Consider the following 19,147-nt stretch of genomic DNA (forward strand, 5'->3'; position numbering starts at 1 on the left):
GCAGTCACAGACTCTGCACTGCCGCCGCTGGACCGGAGCTACAAGCTGGGAATGTGAAATACCTGTTAGGTCGGTGCACGGCCAGCAGGCCATATAACATGGGGCCTTGTTTTTGACGTGTGTCCTAGAGCATTCAGTGTTTTCCACTTATGTTATTCTTCTGTACATCTTCTGTCTATATTATTCTGAAGGTGTATATATATAAAGTATGTAATTGCTATAGTATGTGGGGGAACCCTTCAGCTAGTCTTCAGTTCCCCTGCAGTGGAAACAAAGAATTACACAGCTCCCATTGACATAGGCGGACTGTCTGTGTCATACATGCATGTCACGAGTTCTCCAGGCTGAGCGACGCTGTAGCTCCCTTCTACTCTGGCTAATAGAAGAAGGTCCTCAATGGTGGACCCTCATCTACAGTGCTGTGTAATAGTTTTAGACAGGTGTGGAAAAAAAGCTAAAAAGTAAGAATTCTTTCCAAAATAGAAGTGTTGATAGTTTCTTTTTGTCAATTAAACAAAATGCAAAGCGAATGAACAAAAGAGAAATGTAAATCAAATCAATATTTGGTGTGACCACATTTTGCCCTCAAAACAGCATCAGTTCTTCTAGGCACACTTGTGGAAAGTCAGGGATTTTGTAGGGTTATAGTCAGGTGTATGATTTACCAGTTATACCAAACAAGTGATAATGATCCTCATTTTTATATGTAGATTGAAATACAGTCAATAACTGAAACAGGTTTGTAGGTGGCTTAAAAGTGGGCGAGGAACAGCCAAACTCTGCTACAAAGGTGAGGTTGTGGAGGACCATTTAATGTCACAGGTCATACACCATGGCAAGACTGAGCTCAGCAACAAGACACAAGGTAGATATACTGTATCAGCAAGGTATTTAGGATCTTTTAAAGAAGCACAAAGAAACATTGAGGACTTTAGACTCAGTGGTGGGCCAAGGAAACTTAGTGCAGCAGATGATACACACATCATACTTCTCTCTAAAATTGGAAGATGTCCAACAGTCTCATCAGCTCAGAACTGTCAGAAACCATTGAGACTCAGGTACACCCATCTACTGTTCGGAGAAGTCTGGCCAGAAGTGGTCTTCATGGAAGAAAAAAGCAGTACCTTTGATGTAAAAACAAAACCAAGGAGCTCAACTATGCACAAAGATGTACGAACTGGGGTCCAAAAAAATAGCATCAGGTGCTCTGTACTGATGAGTCACAATGTGAAATATTTGTCTGTAACAGAAGGCAGTTTGTTCACCGAAGGGATGGAGAGCAGTACAATAATGAATGTCTGCAGGCAGCACTGAAGCATGGTGGAGATTTTCAATACCGTGCAATACAACCAGGGAGGCATCTGATTAGCTGTAGATTTATTCTGCAGCAGGACAACGACTCCAAACATCCAGTCAATGTCATTAACAACTAAATTCAGCATAAAAGAAGAACAAGGAGTCCTGGAAGTGATGATGCAGCATCCCTTAGGGTGACCCCGGACACATGGCATACGCTGAGGAGCTGGGAGGGCAAGATGCTGGCTTGTCATGGCAGCACTTAACACACTCCCTACCAGAGGGAAGCACGAAGCCAAGGCCAGGGCACGCTGGACCTCTTCTGGACACCCCCAACATGGGGATGCCCAATAAACATTAGGAGAGGTGAAAGGGTTGTCAGAGGTGATGCCACCATTCCAGTTCCCACCGGCATGAACTTTGGTGAGGAAATAAATGAGCCATAGACAGTTATATAGTACCTCAGGTCTCCAGGAATGGTTAGGGCCTGGAATAACTTTTACTTGAAACTTCAAGGCACAGATAACAAGTTTAGATTGTGCAGGAATGAGATGAAACCAAGTACCTCCACACGGCAGACCCAGACTTTAGGCCGCCCGTGTGTGATTAAATAGACATGTACCTCCACTCAGCAGAACTCCGACTTTTAGATACTTGAGTGTGAACAATGAAACTGCAGTACCTCCACCTAGTGATCCCAGACTGTAGGACGACCAGGTGTGAATTAATTAGATAAGAGTACCTCTGCACTAGGCCTTGCCACAAGAACATACACGCTCAACTCATGCTCTCTCTCTTTTGTGGGTCTCACTCCTCTAGCTGCATTTCTGTTGGTGTGCCAAAATCTCTCTTCCTCCTCCATTCTTCACTACATGAGGGCTGAAGGTGCCCTCATGTAGCTGGAACTCTTTAACAGGAACCCAGAAGACATGGACCTTTTCCCATTCTCATGCACTCCCATTTATACCTTCTCTCACCCCACGTGACAGGACAGAATTGTTACATTTAGCAGACAGTCTCCATGCTTTGCAGACATTCACCTATCACACACTGCAGCTGTGCAATACACATAACAGAATGACAAGACAGTTTTGCACAGAGCATCTACACAACACAGGCATGTATGACATTATGGTGGGGGCCAGGAAAGCATGTACTGGGCCACTACAATGATATGACCCCACAGAGTCCTGATCTCAACATCATCTAGTCTGCCTGGGATTACATGAAGAGACAGAAGGATTTGAGCGACATCCGCAGAAGATCTGTGCTTAGTTCTCCTAGATGTTGGGATAACCTCCCTGCTGAATTCCTTCAAAAACTATGTACAAGTGTATCTAGAAGGACTGATGGTATTTTGAACGTAAAGAGTGGTCACAGCAAATATTGATGCGGTTTGGATCTGTCTTTTGTTCATTCACTTTGCATTTTGGTAATAGACATAAATAAACTATTAACACTTCTATTTTTGAAAGCATTCTTACTCTGCAAACTTTTTTCCACACCTACCTAAAATTTTTGCACAGTACTGTATAAACCTAAAAATCCCTAAAGGTAATACTAAAGTATTGTTTTGATGCCACAATGGGCACTTTACTGTACAGAGAGCTTCATCTCCTCTCTTTCTCGGTTTTGTTTAAAAAAAATGCCTAATTAAGTTTTTACTAGAAAGCTTCTTGCCAAATTTTGGCCAGACTCTTTTGCACTGACTCATTCGGTCCCTGTGACTCATGGGTTTACACGCATGCAGTACAGTTTAATAATCACATGGAAAATAAGCAAAACATTGTTTAGGATGAGATTTACACCCCCGTACCTTATGGACTGGCAGTGCTGTTTGCTTTTTTTGCAGGCTGCCTCACATTTATCAAACATATTAAATACAATTCACAAAAATTACCAGGGATATTCCCAGGCTGTGATTAATTATCCAGATTCTGCCAGAAATAGCATTTAGTTACTATAGATTGTTTGAAGTGAATTTCCACTATTTAAAAGGGCCACTTCAGTACATTTTTAATGGAACTAGCCCTCCAGTATATATAATCAGGCTAGTATTAACTTTTTTTAAAATTTATCCTCTTCTATTGGAAATTTCCTGGAATAGGAAGTTTCTTAGACCGGCTGCAAATGACTGGGAGTCCAAAGCAGAATCAGACCCTGTGCCCGGTTGGCGTCCACGTGTACCTGTCATTAGGTCATCTTTCCTGTACTGCATGGCTCACCGTTGGACATGCGCAGTGGAGATGATTTTTTTAAAAGAAAATAGGTTTGGTACCGTGTTAGCCGGTAGAGCAAAGTGTGATTGTTCTCAGTAAGAGAAACCGAGTAATCTTGTAGATATGATAGCTTTTAACAAAAATACATGATGTTACAGCAAGCTTTCAGATCTTCTATCGATCCTTCCTCAAGCTAAAACTGAGAGCCAGGATGAGATCTCATCGCCACTCAATTAGAGAGGCAAAGACTGAATTACCTGTGGCAAAACATTTTTGTGGTCAGGGATACAGCATAGAGCAGATGAGAGTTATCATACTGAAGGGCAATTTCAAGATGCAGCGTCACAAAAGAATTTGCAAGTACAAAATATTGGCCATATTTGATACCCTCAAGAATGGAATGAACCTCGGCCTGGGATTCTCGCATAAGTGGAAAATATGAAAGGTCTGAAGGAGGTCAAGAGGGATGTCCTCTTCCCAATTATTTTTTTTAAACTTCATAAAAATTCAGAACTTGACTTGTAATAATGCTGCCATCCAATAGGTGCTGCTGCATCTCCTTCCATGTGCAGGTTGAAGGAAAGATAAGACACATCATAAAACTGTCACGTTCCTAAGCTCAATGGACTCATTAAATATTTATGTCTCCGCTCAGTTTGTCTGTTGTTTTAAGTTTTGAGTGCAAAACAGTCTCGAATTTCTGTGTGTGAACATCTGTATTTGAATCAAGAGGGCTGTCCTCTCTGCATTTGTATATTATATATGTGCCCCATCCAAAACAGTTCCATTTTAGCCCGATGAATGGTCGATAGAAGACCCGAAAGCTCGCTGTAACATCATGTATTTTTATTAGCCATTAAAAGGTATCATATCTACAAGATTACTTGGTTTCTCTCACTGAGAACAATCACAGATGTTTTTTTAACCCTTGTTTTGTCACGTCATCAAATAGCGATGGCGCGGAATCCGCGACCTTTTCGCAATGCCAATTGCGGAAGGACCACGGGTTGGACGGCTTCCATTGACTTCGCTCAAAAAATAGAGCACACTGCAATTTTTCCTCCATGAGTGGAAAATCACAATTCTTTTCAACTCGTGTGCAGGAAAAAGCACTTTTCATAACATGCTATGGAGGGTATTCGCTGCAGACCCCGGAGGTGGACGCCCGCTACGGATTCCGCAATGCAGATCTGGTTGTGTGCAGCTGGCCTTAAGGTAGTTCATGTGATCTCATTGTGACCACCTGGAAATTATTTGTCTCTGTGTGACTCCTGCAGAGAACAACCTCACTTACCAGAGCTTCCTGTATGATGAAACTACATGGACTGTTCCAGGAGTATATAGAGTATAATGATAATCACACTGTTCTCCCAGTAGGAAGAGATGGTACTGGCTCTAGCTGCATATGTAATGCTGTTTTAAGTACCAAACAGAACATTGCAATGCATGGAAGTGAGTTGAATATACATAGGAGACATATAGAGTGGGACAGATATCAGATGAGGGGTTCAGGGATGGAAAAATGTCTTTTTGCTGGAGTATGCCTTTAACAAGTTACTTTTAGGCCCAACATTCTTTGCTGATTAATCTTCAGAGTTTTGTTTTTCAAAATCCTCTGCTTAGACATTGAGCTAAATGATAAAACTCTGACTGCCAGCAGTCACCACTAATTGGAGATTTCATCATGGTGTTTTATCATTCAGTTCAACATATAAACAGAATCCACATAATCTCTGAATGGGCACAATTTATCATTGAACTCCATGTATATACAGCACATTTGGAGCTAGAGTTGCAAGAAAAAGTAAGTGAACCCTTTAGAATTCCATGGATTGCTGCAATGATTAGTAATATAATGTGGACTGATTCTTATCACAGTCACAATTACAGACACACACAATTTAACTTAAAAAGCACAAACAGTTGTACCATCCATGTGGTTTAATGTAGTAATCATTTGTACATACAGGAATATAAAGTAAGTAAACCCTTAAACGTAATAACTAGAGATGAGCGAACGTACTCATCCGAGCTTGATACGCGTTCGAGTATTAGCGTGTTCGAGATGCACGTTACTAGAGGCGAGCACCACGCGATGTTCGAGTTACTTTCACTTTCATCTCTGAGACGTTAGCACGCTTTTCTGGCCAATAGAAAGACAGGGAAGGCATTACAACTTCCCCCTGCGACGTTCAAGCCCTATACCACCCCCCTGCAGTGAGTGGCTGGCGAGATCAGGTGTCACCCGAGTATATAAATCGGCCCCTCCCGCGGCTCGCCACAGATGCATTCTGACAGAGATCAGGGAAAGTGCTGCTGATGCCGGAGCTGCTATAGGGAGAGTGTTAGGATTGATTTTAGGCTTCAAGAACCCCAATGGTCCTTCTTAGGGCCACATCTGACCGTGTGCAGTACTGTTGAGGCTGCTTTTTGCAGTGTTGCACATTTTTTTTTGTATATCGGCTGTGCAGAGCATTGCGTCCAGAGCATTGCATCCTGCAGTAATTTTACATAGTCCACAGCCAGTAGTGGTGGTGAGGCAGGGACAGTGAAAGACATATACAGTCTATATAGGCAGTGGGCTTTTCCAAAAAAATTTTGGGAAAAAAATCTATTTGGGCTGCCTGTGACCGTCCTGACTGTACTGCGTCTCTGCTGGGGGTAGTTGTCCTAATTCATACGCAGCCAGCTAAGTGTTACAGCAGGCTTGCGCAAAATTCTTTTCTGGCTCTGCTGTGCGTTCCTTAAGCGAAGTCAGCCTCCAACCACAGGCCAATAAGCGGCAAATTTAATTACAGCGTTCTGTTTCTGCACTACTGGTAATACAGCATGCTGAGGGGTAGGCCTAGAGGACGTGGACGCGGGCGAGGACGCGGAGTCCCAAGTCAGGGTGTGGGCACAGGCTGAGCTCCTGATCCAGGTGTATCACAGCCGACTGCTGCGGGATTAGGAGAGAGGCACGTTTCTGGCGTCCCCACATTCGTCTCACAATTAATGGGTCCACGCGGTAGACCTTTATTAGAAAATGAGCAGTGTGAGCAGGTCCTGTCGTGGATGGCAGAAAGTGCATCCAGCAATCTATCGACCACCCAGAGTTCTGCGCCGTCCACTGCTGTAACTCTGAATCCTCTGGCTGCTGCTCATCCTTCCTCCCAGCCTCCTCACTCCATTACAATGACACATTCTGAGGAGCAGGCAGACTCCCAGGAACTGTTCTCGGACCCCTGCCCAGAATGGGCAGCAATGGTTCCGAATCCTCTCCCACTGGAGGAGTTTGTCGTGACCGATGCCCAACCTTTGGAAAGTTCCCGGGGTCCGGGGGATGAGGCTGGGGACTTCCGGCAACTGTCTCAAGAGCTTTCAGTGGGTGAGGAGGACGATGACGATGAGACACAGTTGTCTATCACTCAGGTAGTAGTAATTGGAGTAAGTCCGAGGGAGGAGCGCACAGAGGATTCGGAGGAAGAGCAGCAGGACGATGAGGTGACTGACTCCACCTGGTTTGCTACGCCTACTGAGGACAGGTCTTCAGAGGGGGAGGCAAGTGCAGCAGCAGGGCAGGTTGGAAGAGGCAGTGCGGTGGCCAGGGGTAGAGGCAGGGCCAGACTGAATAATCCACCAACTGTTTCCCAAAGCGCCCCCTCGCGCCATGCCACCCTGCAGAGGCCGAGGTGCTCAAAGGTCTGGCAGTTTTTCACAGAGACGCCTGACGACCGACGAACAGTGGTGTGCAACCTTTGTCGCGCCAAGATCAGCCGGGGAGCCACCACCACCAGCCTCACCACCACCAGCAAGCGCAGACATATGATGGCCAAACACCCCACAAGGTGGGATGAAGGCCGTTCACTGCCTCCGGTTTGCACCGCTGCCTCTCCCCCTGTGCCCCAACCTGCCACTGAGATCCAACGCCCCTCTCAGGACACAGGCACTACCGTCTCCTGGCCTGCACCCACACCCTCAACTCCGCTGACCTCGGCCCCATCCACCAATGTCTCTCAGCACACCGTCCAGCCGTTGCTAGCGCAAGTGTTGGAGCGCAAGTGCATATACGCCGCAAAGCACCCGCACGCTCAAGCGTTAAACATGCACATAGCCAAATTTATCAGCCTGGAGATGCTGCCGTATAGGGTTGTGGAAACGGGGCTTTCAAAGGTATGATGGCGGTGGCGGCCCCGCGCCACTCAGTTCCCAGTCGCCACTACTTTTCCCGATGTGCCGTCCCAGCCCTGCACGACCACGTCTCCCGCAACATTGTACGCGCCCTCACCAACGCGGTTACTGCCAAGGTTCACTTAACAACGGACACGTGGACAAGCATAGGCGGGCAGGGCCAGTATATCTCCCTGACGGCACATTGGGTGAATTTAGTGGAGGCTGGGACAGAGTCAGAGCCTGGGACCTACCCACCCCCAGAATTGCGGGCCCCAGCTCGGTGGTGGTATCTGCGGCGGTGTATGCTTCCTCCACTAAACCACCCTCCTCCTCCTACGCAACCTCTGTCTCGCAATCAAGATGTGTCAGCAGCAGCACGTCGCCAGCAGTCGGTGTCGCGCGGCACGGCAGCACAGCGGTTGGCAAGCGTCAGCAGGCCGTGCTGAAACTACTCAGCTTAGGAGAGAAGAGGCACACGGCCCACGAACTGCTGCAGGGTTTGACAGAGCAGACCGACCGCTGGCTTGCGCCACTGAGCCTCCAACCGGGCATGGTCGTGTGTGACAACGGCCATAACCTGGTGGCGGCTCTGCAGCTCGGCAGCCTCACGCACGTGCCATGCCTGGCCCACGTCTTTAATTTGGTGGTTCAGCGCTTTCTGAAAAGCTACCCACGCTTGTCAGACCTGCTCGGAAAGGTGCGCTGGCTCTGCGCACATTTCCGCAAGTCCCACACGGACGCTGCCACCCTGCGCACCCTGCAACATCGGTTTAATCTGCCAGTGCACCGACTGCTGTGCGACGTGCCCACACGGTGGAACTCTACGCTCCACATGTTGGCCAGGCTCTATGAGCAGCGTAGAGCTATAGTGGAATACCAACTCCAACATGGGCGGCGCAGTGGGAGTCAGCCTCCTCAATTCTTTACAGAAGAGTGGGCCTGGTTGGCAGACATCTGCCAGGTCCTTGGAAACTTTGAGGAGTCAACCCAGATGGTGAGCGGCGATGCTGCAATCATTAGCGTCACCATTCCTCTGCTATGCCTCTTGAGAAGTTCCCTGCAAAGCATAAAGGCAGACGCTTTGCGCTCGGAAACGGAGGCGGGGGAAGACAGTATGTCGCTGGATAGTCAGAGCACCCTCCTGTCTATATCTCAGCGCGTTGAGGAGGAGGAGCATGAGGAGGATGAGGAGGAGGGGGAAGAGACAGCTTGGCCCACTGCTGAGGGTACCCATGCTGCTTGCCTGTCATCCTTTCAGCGTGTATGGCCTGAGGAGGAGGAGGATAATCCTGAAAGTGATCTTCCTAGTGAGGACAGCCATGTGTTGCGTACAGGTACCCTGGCACACATGGCTGACTTCATGTTAGGATGCCTTTCTCGTGACCCTCGCGTTACACGCATTCTGGCCACTAAGGATTATTGGGTGTACACACTGCTCGACCCACGGTATAACGAGAACCTTTCCACTCTCATACCCGAAGAGGAAAGGGGTTCGAGAGTGATGCTATACCATAGGAGCCTGGCGGACAAACTGATGGTAAAATTCCCATCCGACAGCGCTAGTGGCCGAAGGCGCAGTTCCGAGGGCCAAGTAGCAGGGGAGGCGCGGAGATCAGGCAGCATGTACAGCACAGGCAGGGGAACACTCTCTAAGGCCCTTGACAGCTTTATGGCTCCCCAGCAAGACTGTGTCACTGCTCCCCAGTCAAGGCTGAGTCGGCGGGAGCACTGTAAAAGGATGGTGAGGGAGTACGTAGCCGATCACACGACCGTCCTCCGTGACGCCTCTGCCCCCTACAACTACTGGGTGTCGAAGCTGGACACGTGGCCTGAACTTGCGCTGTGTGCCCTGGAGGTGCTTGTTTGTCCTGCGGCTAGCGTCTTGTCAGAGAGGGTGTTTAGTGCGGCTGGGGGAATCATCACAGATAAGCGTACCCGCCTGTCAACCGACAGTGCCGACAGACTTACACTCGTCAAGATGAACAAAGCCTGGATTTCCCCAGACTTCTCTTCTCCACCAGCGGACAGCAGCGATAACTAAACAATACGTAGGCTGCACCCGCGGATGGAAGCATCGTTCTCTATCACCATCAAAAACGTGGACCTTTTAGCTTCATCAATCTGTGTATAATATTCATCCTCCTCCTCCTGCTCCTCCTCCTGAAACCTGACGTAATCACGCCGAACGGGCAATTTTTCTTAGGCCCACAAGGCTCAGTCATATAATTTTTGTAAACAATTTTTATACGTTTCAATGCTCATTAAAGCGTTGAAACTTGCACCTGAACCAATTTTTATTTTAACTGGGCTGCCTCCAGGCCTAGTTACAAATTAAGCCACATTAACCAAAGCGATTAATGGGTTTCACCTGCCCTCTTGGTTGGGCATGGGCAATTTTTCTGACGTACATTAGTACTGTTGGTACACCAATTTTTTGGGGCCCTCGCCTACAGTGTAATCCAATTAATTTTTTGCCCACCTGCATTAAAGCTGACGTTACATCAGCTGTGCTGGGCACTGCAATGGGATATATTTATGTACCGCCGGTGGCTTCCTGGCACCCACCCATGCTGTCGGTCCACACGGAGTTGTAACTGCATGTGTCCACTTCTAAAGAACCCCAGTCTGACTGGGGCATGCAGTGTGGGCCGAAGCCCACCTGCATTAAACATGACATTACCTCAGCTGTGCTGGGCACTGCAATGGGATTTATTTATGTACCGCCGGTGGGTTCCAGGGAGCCACCCATGCTGTCGGTCCACACGGAGTTGTAACTGCATGTGTCCACTTCTAAAGAACCCCAGTCTGACTGGGGCATGCAGTGTGGGCCGAAGCCCACCTGCATTAAACATGACATTACCTCAGCTGTGCTGGGCAATGCAATGGGATTTATTTATGTACCGCCTGTGGCTTCCTGGGACCCTCCCATGCTGTCGGTCCACACGGACTTCACAATAGGGAGTTGTACCTGCCTGTGTCTACTTATAAAGAACCCCAGTCTGACTGGGGCATGCAGTGTGGGCCGAAGCCCACCTGCATTAAACATGACATTACCTCAGCTGTGATGGGCAATGCAATGGGATATATTTATGTACCGCCAGTGGCTTCCTGGCACCCACCCATGCTGTCTGTCCACAGGGACTTCACAATAGGGAGTTGTACCTGCCTGTGTCTATGAATTAAAAACCCCGGTCAGGTTGGGGCATGCAGTGTGGGCCGAAGCCCACCTGCATTTAATCTGACGTTAGCTCTGCTGTCCAGGGCACTGCAATGGGATACATTTATGTACAGCCGGTGGGTTCCAGGGAGCCACCCATGCTGTGGGTGCACACGGAATTCCCATAGCGGAGTTGTACCTGCCTGTGACTATTTATAAAAAAACGCGGTCTGACTGGGGCATGCAGACACCTTGACAGAATGAATAGTGTGTGGCACATAGGTTCCCCATTGCTATGCCCACGTGTACAGCTCCTGATGGCGGTGGCACAGGATTATATTTCTCATTGCTTCTGTACAGCATTGTGGGCTATCGCCCTGCCCCTTTTAAAGAGGGTCGCTGCCTAGCCGTGCCAACCCTCTGCAGTGTGTGCCTGCGGTTCCTCCTCATGGCAGACGCACTTATAAATAGACATGAGGGTGGTGTGGCATGAGTACAGCTGAAGGCTGCGCAGGGACACTTTGGTGTGCGCTGTGGACACCGGGTCGTGCGCGGGGGGGGGGGGGGGGGTTGGGCAGCATGTAACCCAGGAGAAGTGGCAGCGGATTGTCATGCAGGCAGTGATTGTGCTTTGTTGGAGGTAGTGTTGTGCTTAGCTAAGGTATGCATTGCAAATGAGGGCTTTTCAGAAGTAAAAATTGTTGGGAGGGGGGGGCCCACTCTTGCCGCTATTGTGGCTTAATAGTGGGACCTGGGAACTTGAGATGCAGCCCAACATGTAGCCCCTTGCCTGCCCTATCCGTTTCTGTGTCGTTCCCATCACTTTCTTGTCTTGAGTGCTACTATTGCTGACATGGAACGAAGACTGCGCTCCCGCTATACTGCTGCTTCGGAATTGTTACTGGGGCCTGTCTTGAGTGCTACTATTGCTGACATGGAACGAAGACTGCGCTCCCGCTATAATGCTGCTAGTGATATGTTAGTGGGGCCTGTCCTAATGCTACGGCTGAAATGTTACGAATTCTGGGCTCTGCCTATACCGCTGCTAATGGTATGTCTCTGGGGTGTGGAAACAGAGGCTTCCCAAAGACATGATGGCGGCGAGGCCATTTCCCACCAAGGCGGTTACTGTTAAGGTGCATATAACCACGGACACGTGGAGAGGACACGTAGTGCCTCAAAAACATCCCCCTCCTCCTCCAACAGGGAAAACATTCTTGGCAAATGCCTTTGCATTAGTTCGTCTAGTGCCAGTCCAAGAATTTCACCTTTACCGACACTACAAGAGAGCCCCCCCACCATCCCCCCGCCACGGCCCACTTAATCCTGGCCACATTCCGAAAACCAACAAAATAAAACCGCGCTACTAGGTCCGCAGTCACCACCACATTACCACCAACGCGGTTACTGTTAAGGTGCATATAACCACGGACACGTGGAGAGGACACGTAGTGCCTCAAAAACATCCCCCTCCTCCTCCAACAGGGAAAACATTCTTGGCAAATGCCTTTGCATTGGTTCGTCTGGTGCCAGTCCAAGAATTTCACCTTTACCGACACTACAAGAGAGCCCCCCCACCATCCCCCCGCCACGGCCCACTTAATCCTGGCCACATTCCGAAAACCAACAAAATAAAACCGCGCTACTAGGTCCGCAGTCACCACCACATTACCACCAACGCGGTTACTGTTAAGGTACATATTACCAGTCTGACTGGGGCATGCAGAGACACTTTGACAGAATGAATAGTGTGTGGCACATAGGTTCCCCATTGCTATGCCCACGTGTGCAGCTCCTGATGGCGGTGGCACAGGATTATATTTCTCATTGCTTCTGTACAGCATTGTGGGCTATCGCCCCACCACTTTTAAAGAGGGTCGTTGCCTAGACGTGCCAACCCCTCTGCAGTGTGTGCCTGCGGTTCCTCGTCATGGCAGACGCACTTCTAAATAGACATGAGGGTGGTGTGGCATGAGGGCAGCTGAAGGCTGCGCAGGGACATTTTGGTGTGCGCTGTGGGGGGGAGGGGGGGAGGTTGGTCAGCATGTAACCCAGGAGAAGTGGCAGCGGAGTGTCATGCAGGCAGTGATTGTGCTTTGTTGGAGGTAGTGTGGTGCTTAGCTAAGGTATGCATTGCTAATGAGGGCTTTTCAGAAGTAAAAGTTGTTGGGAGGGGGGGGGCCCACTCTTGCCGCTATTGTGGCTTAATAGTGGGACCTGTGAACTTGAGATGCAGCCCAACACGTAGCCCCTCGCCTGCCCTATCCGTTGCTGTGTCGTTCCCATCACTTTCTTGAATTGCCCAGATTTTCACACATGAAAACCTTAGCGAGCATCGGCGAAATACAAAAATGCTCGGGTCGCCCATTGACTTCAATGGGGTTCGTTATTCGAAACGAACCCTCGAGCATCGCGAAAAGTTCGTTCCGAGTAACGAGCACCCGAGCATTTTGGTGCTCGCTCATCTCTAGTCAGGACTCTAACCTTACACAAATTTTCTTCTTCAACCATTCTTTAGTTGATTTACTTGTATGCTTTGGCTCATTGTCTTGCCCAGGGGTGTAACTAAAAGCTCAGGGGCCCTGATGCAAAAGGTGAGCTGCCCCCCCCCCTCTATCTGTATCCGTACCCGGACCCATACCTAAACCATGCTGCACAGAGGCGTAACTTGAAGCTTCTGGGCCCCAATGCAAAACCTGTAACAGGGCCCCCAACTATAATGCTTTATTCAAAGTACTGGGCTCCCTATATGGAGAAGAGAGGCCTTATGGGCCCCCTAAGGCTCCTGGGCCCGGGTGCAACAGCATCCCCTGCACCCTCTATAGTTACGCCCCTGGTCTTGCCGCATCACCCAATGCCTCTTCAGCTTGAGGCTATGGACAGTTGCCCTTACATTGTCTTGTAAAGTGTTTTGATACACCTTAGAATTCATTGTTCCCTCAATGATCACAAAGTGTCCAGGTCCCGAGGAGCAAACAATTCATTACAATTAATTCATTTAGGACCAAAACCATATTTTAAGATTTTGTCTAGTTTTTCATTCACCTTGTTTAGACATTCTGAGTTAATAGAATAAGGTTCCTCACTCATGGCCTCCACCAATTAGCCAGAGAGTAGAGTGGTGATGAAAAGTGTATTTTTCACTGTAGGACCAAGCTTATCAATGTCCTACACAGATGGCCTTTTGATTTCAATGGTTGCCTCGTAATGCTTCATTTCCCCAGTGTAGGTGCTGCAGGAAAATTGAACACCTTCTTGACTACCTGGTATCCTAGCACTAGCGGGACACCCTATGATGAACTTATTTCCAGGGGCTTTTCCAACAAAACAGGATTACCTAAAGTAGAAGAGCCTTTGAGGGGGTTTAAATGACTTAAAAATGTATCACAACGACTCGGACCTTTCTGCTTGCTTCTGACCAGGACATGTGACAACTGCAGCCAATCACTGTCTATAGAAGATCACTGATGTGGCCAGCGATTGGCTTCAGCAGTCACATGTCCTAGACAGCAGCAACCAGGAAGAACAAAGTGGTTGTAAAGCAATTTTAAGTCTTGGGAAAACCTCTTGAAGTATTTAAGCAAATCCAAATGTATTTCCTTACTATTATTTGGATATTTGCAGGTGAGTTCTGGCTAGGTTTGAGGAAAACATTCTGCATTCTCAACCAGAAGAACACAAGCTTTATGCTGAATATAGCCTTAGAGGCAGAAGACGGCTCATCAGCATATGCAACGTATGATAACTTTTGGATTGAAGATGAGAAGACAGCATTTATAATGCATGTCGGTCGCTACTTTGGAACTGCAGGTAAAATAGTTATCAGGTATGATTTATGTTCAGCATTTGCAAAGACTTCTTGGCAATCAGAACTTTTAAAAGGGGTTGTCTCATGAAGGTCAACCCTGTCCGTATGTCCCATGAAGGTCAAAAAGATAATAATCTTTATTTGTATAGCGCCAACATATTCCACAGCGCTTACATAGACAGGGGAATACAGAAAGACAAAAAATACAAACATTACAGAACCACAGTTACATGTAGTAATCAGTTGATTGATACAATAGGGGTGAGGGTCCTGCTCCAACGAGCTTACATACTACAAATAATGGGGTGATACACAGGGTAAAGGGCTGGAGATGTGCATGGTATGGCGAGGTGGAGAGTGAGGGATACTATACACATAGACAATGGTCAGACATTTGGCCATATGACTGCAGGAGCGGTTTATGATGGCTAGCAGGGATTGCAGTCAATAGGTCAAGGAGCATGTTATCAGGGGGGGTACGAAGGAGTTTTAGGGTATGCCTCCCTGAAGAGGTGCATTTTTAGAGCACACCTGAAGTTCTGCGAGTCCTGGATTGCCCGGGTAGCCTTTAATAATTTGTTCCAGAGGACCGGTGCTGCTCTGGAGAAGTCTTGGAGGCGGGAATGAGAAGTTCGAATTAGAGTGGTGTGCAGTCTAGTTTCGTTAGCAGAGCGGAGAGCCTGGGCTTGGTGATGGATTGAGATGAGGGAGGCAATTTAGGGTGGCGTTGCGCCATGGAGGGCTTTGTGGATGAAGGTAGTGAGTTGAATTCTGTATTTAACGGGCAGTCAGTGCAGTGACCGGCACAGGGCAGAGGCGTCCAAGTAGCGGCTGAACAGGAAGATGAGCCTGGCTGCCGCATTCAGGATGGATTGGACGGGGTAGAGTTTGGTGCAGGGGAGGCCGATCAGAAACTAGTTGCAATAATCAATAACAGATGTTCCTTTCTGTTTGGAACGCTGCCCACAAATTTCTCAAAAATTCCCATCTTAATAAAAATTTGCATAACTGCTCTCCTTTTGTGATTTGCATAACCCCTTCCTTTTCACTGAAGCATGTACAGTATTATACACTAAAATTGCATTGCAAAAATTTGTTCCTGATAATCCATTCATGTTTAGGTGACGCTATACGAGGATACCGGAAAGAGGACAATCAAAATGCTCTGCCCTTTAGCACATATGATATGGACAATGATAACTGTTATCCTGCTTGTTCTTTCAATGGCACCAAAATAACCAGCTGCAGCCAAGAGAAGAGCAGGAGCGGCTGGTGGTTCAGCCAATGTGGTTTAGCCAATCTGAATGGCGTTCACCGGGTGACTAGAGGTGTGGACATATCAGGCATCCAGTGGGACACATGGAAAGAGAACAATACAACGATTAAGATTAAATCGGCTTCTATGAAAATTAAGAGAACTCACTACCCTTTTAAATGAATAGTTTTGTAATTTGCGTTTTTAGTTTTTTTAATAACATAATGATAGAATGTATTTAAATCCCCATCTCTACTATAATATGATACACATAGTCCAGTAAGTATTACATATCTTTGATGCAGCAATGCTTATTACTCTTCTTGCAGCTCCCACTTAGAATTTACAATAGCATATGAGTGTACATCCTGTCTACTACTATTAAGTATCTGCAGCTACATGTGCTAAAGTGGTCACAGGAAGTTCCTTCTACATAAGAGACTTCCTCTTCATGCTGCGCAGGATTGAATCCAGGGCCACTCACACAACAGGAAGGAAATTGTATGAGAAATTGGGATTAAAAAACAGAAGACTAAAATGATGCCATGAAGAACCAGATACTGATGTTAAGAGTTGATGAACCCCGTTCTGAAGGACAACATTCATTGAAGAACTGATGCAAGAGGACATTGTTTTTATGTGACAGGTTTCCTTCGTCTATGCAGGCCGTGGGAACAACAACCTACATGAACGCAACCTAAATAAGGTCTAGAAAGGAAAAGGGGAGTTGGGACATGCATATACGATTGTACATGAACATCAAACAAGCATAAATCACATGTGCATACAAAGACCTACATGGAAAACAGGGACATGAGACCCAACAACACACGAACAACCTCATACTTACCAATGTACTAAAGAACCATACACACGGCAATATCTATAAATAGGTACGAGGTATTGGTTAGTATTTTGGCTAAAACACATAAGTTCACAAGCCCACGTCAAGGCTCCTCGTCTTGTGAGTGCCTACACTAACAAGACAACTACAACAAAGGAAAGGGAATCCTGCCTACAAGCTGGGCAGTTGTCCCGATAAGGACGGCCCCACACTGGAACCTAGGGGCAAACTGTCTCAGCCTAAATGGTAATAAGCAGGATTATCAGACAAGGTTAATACAACATAATACAAACTGAACAGGACAGTTCACATCTAGTATAGTCAAAACATACAAACATACACAGAATACAACCCTGTTCCCACCAAGTGACTGCAACATAAAGGGAATACCACACAGAAAAAGTCATTGTTCATACCTAATGTAGTCCACACCTTCAGGCATACTCTGACCAGGACCTTGTTCACACCAAGCGTAGACCACACCTTCAGACATACACTGAACAAGTCATTGTTCACACCTAAAGTCTGCTCAACTCACAAACAGAAGGAAACCCCACTCAGAACCTCATGCATGCATAGATAAACAGGAGATAATTCAGGTGTCCACACACCGAGAAAGGGGAAAGAGCGTCAGACACCAATCTGATGTAAAAGTAACATAGTGTCACATATCACCCACCTGACAATGTACAGGACATCTGGTGTCCGGAGGCCACACCTAATAAAAGGGATCAGGGGCCCTCAGAACAGACAAGGAGATCAGGTGTTCAGACCATTTTCAAGGAAGGTGGGGAAACGACTCAAACAACATGCGTGACACAAAACACCAAGTAGCGAGAGGGGATGATACAAATAGATAAATGTTCAGCACCCTCTAGCAAAAGGGGCTGGCACTTATCTGCACAGGCCAATGGTGATTGGCTGTCTGGAGCAATCCACACAATCATCCCATACCTGTGGACTCTTGGTAGCCCATAGAACTACAGGTCCCAGGAGCAAAATATAACACCCTGCCTTTTTTATTCAGAGTTAAAAGGCCACCTTTGGGGGCATTTTTTCCTCCACTTAAATACATGTATTTTGGGCTGACAAGCATTTTTGCAATAGAGTTTAATTTATCTAATTTATGATCACAACAAAGTTTATCATAAACTAGCTGATAAGAACGTTCAGGAGAGGAGAGATCAGGCCAGCCTCACTCATGGATCTCCTATTGAGACTCAGTGTGAAGTTTCTCCATACAGTGATATACAGAACATACAGAAGACAAGCATGCAGATGAATTCATGATCCAATGACAACCTTGGAGCGCCTTCCCACAACTTGGTCACTTGGGCTCAGGGCCAGTAAATTTACCCTGAGTGTTTTATCTAAGGCCATTGTATCCCAACCCAAATGCCATCTGGGTTCTGCTTTGCCTCTTTGAGTTCCTACCCAGCCTCTTTGAATTTCTCATCTACTTCTTATCTTTCCGTTTTGTTCTTCCTTTTGTTTTGGCATTTTCTGTATTCTTGTCCTTAAGGGCATAGAGGCAGACAATGCAGTGACTACGGAGCCCTTGGAGAGAGTGGACCCAGCCACCTATGTACTATTGGGTGGTGAAAACCTGTTCAGGGCTCTACATTGGTTCAACTAAACTGTTTGCAGACATAGGGGTGGGGAATTGACCTAAGAGTCATGAAAATTAAAATTAAATCTGCCATATGTATTTAACAACTGTTGAACAAACAGTCGTTTGTCCAACAGCTGTTTCCACCAGCTCTCCCATACATATGAGCTTTTTGCTTATCCGAATTTTCATGTGTTTTGGGAGGTAAGCTGAAGTTAGAAAACATCTTGTGCCGGCTGTCCACTCTATTTACAGTAAATTCAACGGCTCTGATCCTTCTTTTTTCCAATGTAATCTGTTGGGGTAAAGTTGAGCCGCCCCCAGTGGGTTTAGACTAATGTCTAATGTGTATAGGGATGCCAAGGAGAGGGGAAACAAGTACATTATTACCCTTCTGTTCAGTGGGAGAAAACCTGGTGCCATCCTGGAGGGACTCATTTTAATCCCTACTGTGGCATCCTAGTGTGTACACCTTTGATTTTGCCTCTTTTGCTATGTCCCCTCTAGAGATGAGCGAGTATACTCGCTAAGGCACATTACTCGAGCGAGTAGTGCCTTAGCCGAGTATCTCCCTGCTCGTCTCTAAAGATTCGGGGGCCGGCGGGGGGCGGGGAGCGGCGGGGGAGAGCTGGGAGGAACGGAGGGGAGATCTCTCTCTCCCTCTCTCCCCCCCTGCTCCCCGCCGCAACTCACCTGTCACCCGCGCCGGCCCCCGAATCTTTAGAGACGAGCTGGGAGATACTCGGCTAAGGCACTACTCGCTTGAGTAATGTGCCTTAGCGAGTATACTCGCTCATCTCTAGTCCC

General features: G+C 47.4%; 1 protein-coding gene across 2 annotated transcripts in view; it reads left to right on the top strand.

The window, feature by feature from the left end:
• Positions 1-18,870, top strand: part of ANGPTL5 (angiopoietin like 5) — an 80,085-nt gene extending 61,215 nt beyond the window's left edge. For both annotated transcript variants that reach the window (XM_066586544.1, XM_066586551.1), the window contains exons 7-8: positions 14,449-14,634; positions 15,754-18,870. In XM_066586544.1, coding sequence (XP_066442641.1) covers positions 14,449-14,634; positions 15,754-16,070 — 503 coding nt within the window. In that variant the 3' untranslated portion in view covers positions 16,071-18,870. The remainder of the gene's footprint in view (positions 1-14,448; positions 14,635-15,753) is intronic.
• The last annotated feature ends 277 nt before the right edge of the window (positions 18,871-19,147 follow it).

This window comes from Eleutherodactylus coqui, chromosome 1 (genome assembly GCF_035609145.1).
Source record: "Eleutherodactylus coqui strain aEleCoq1 chromosome 1, aEleCoq1.hap1, whole genome shotgun sequence".
In the NCBI taxonomy this organism is placed as follows: domain Eukaryota; kingdom Metazoa; phylum Chordata; class Amphibia; order Anura; family Eleutherodactylidae; genus Eleutherodactylus; species Eleutherodactylus coqui.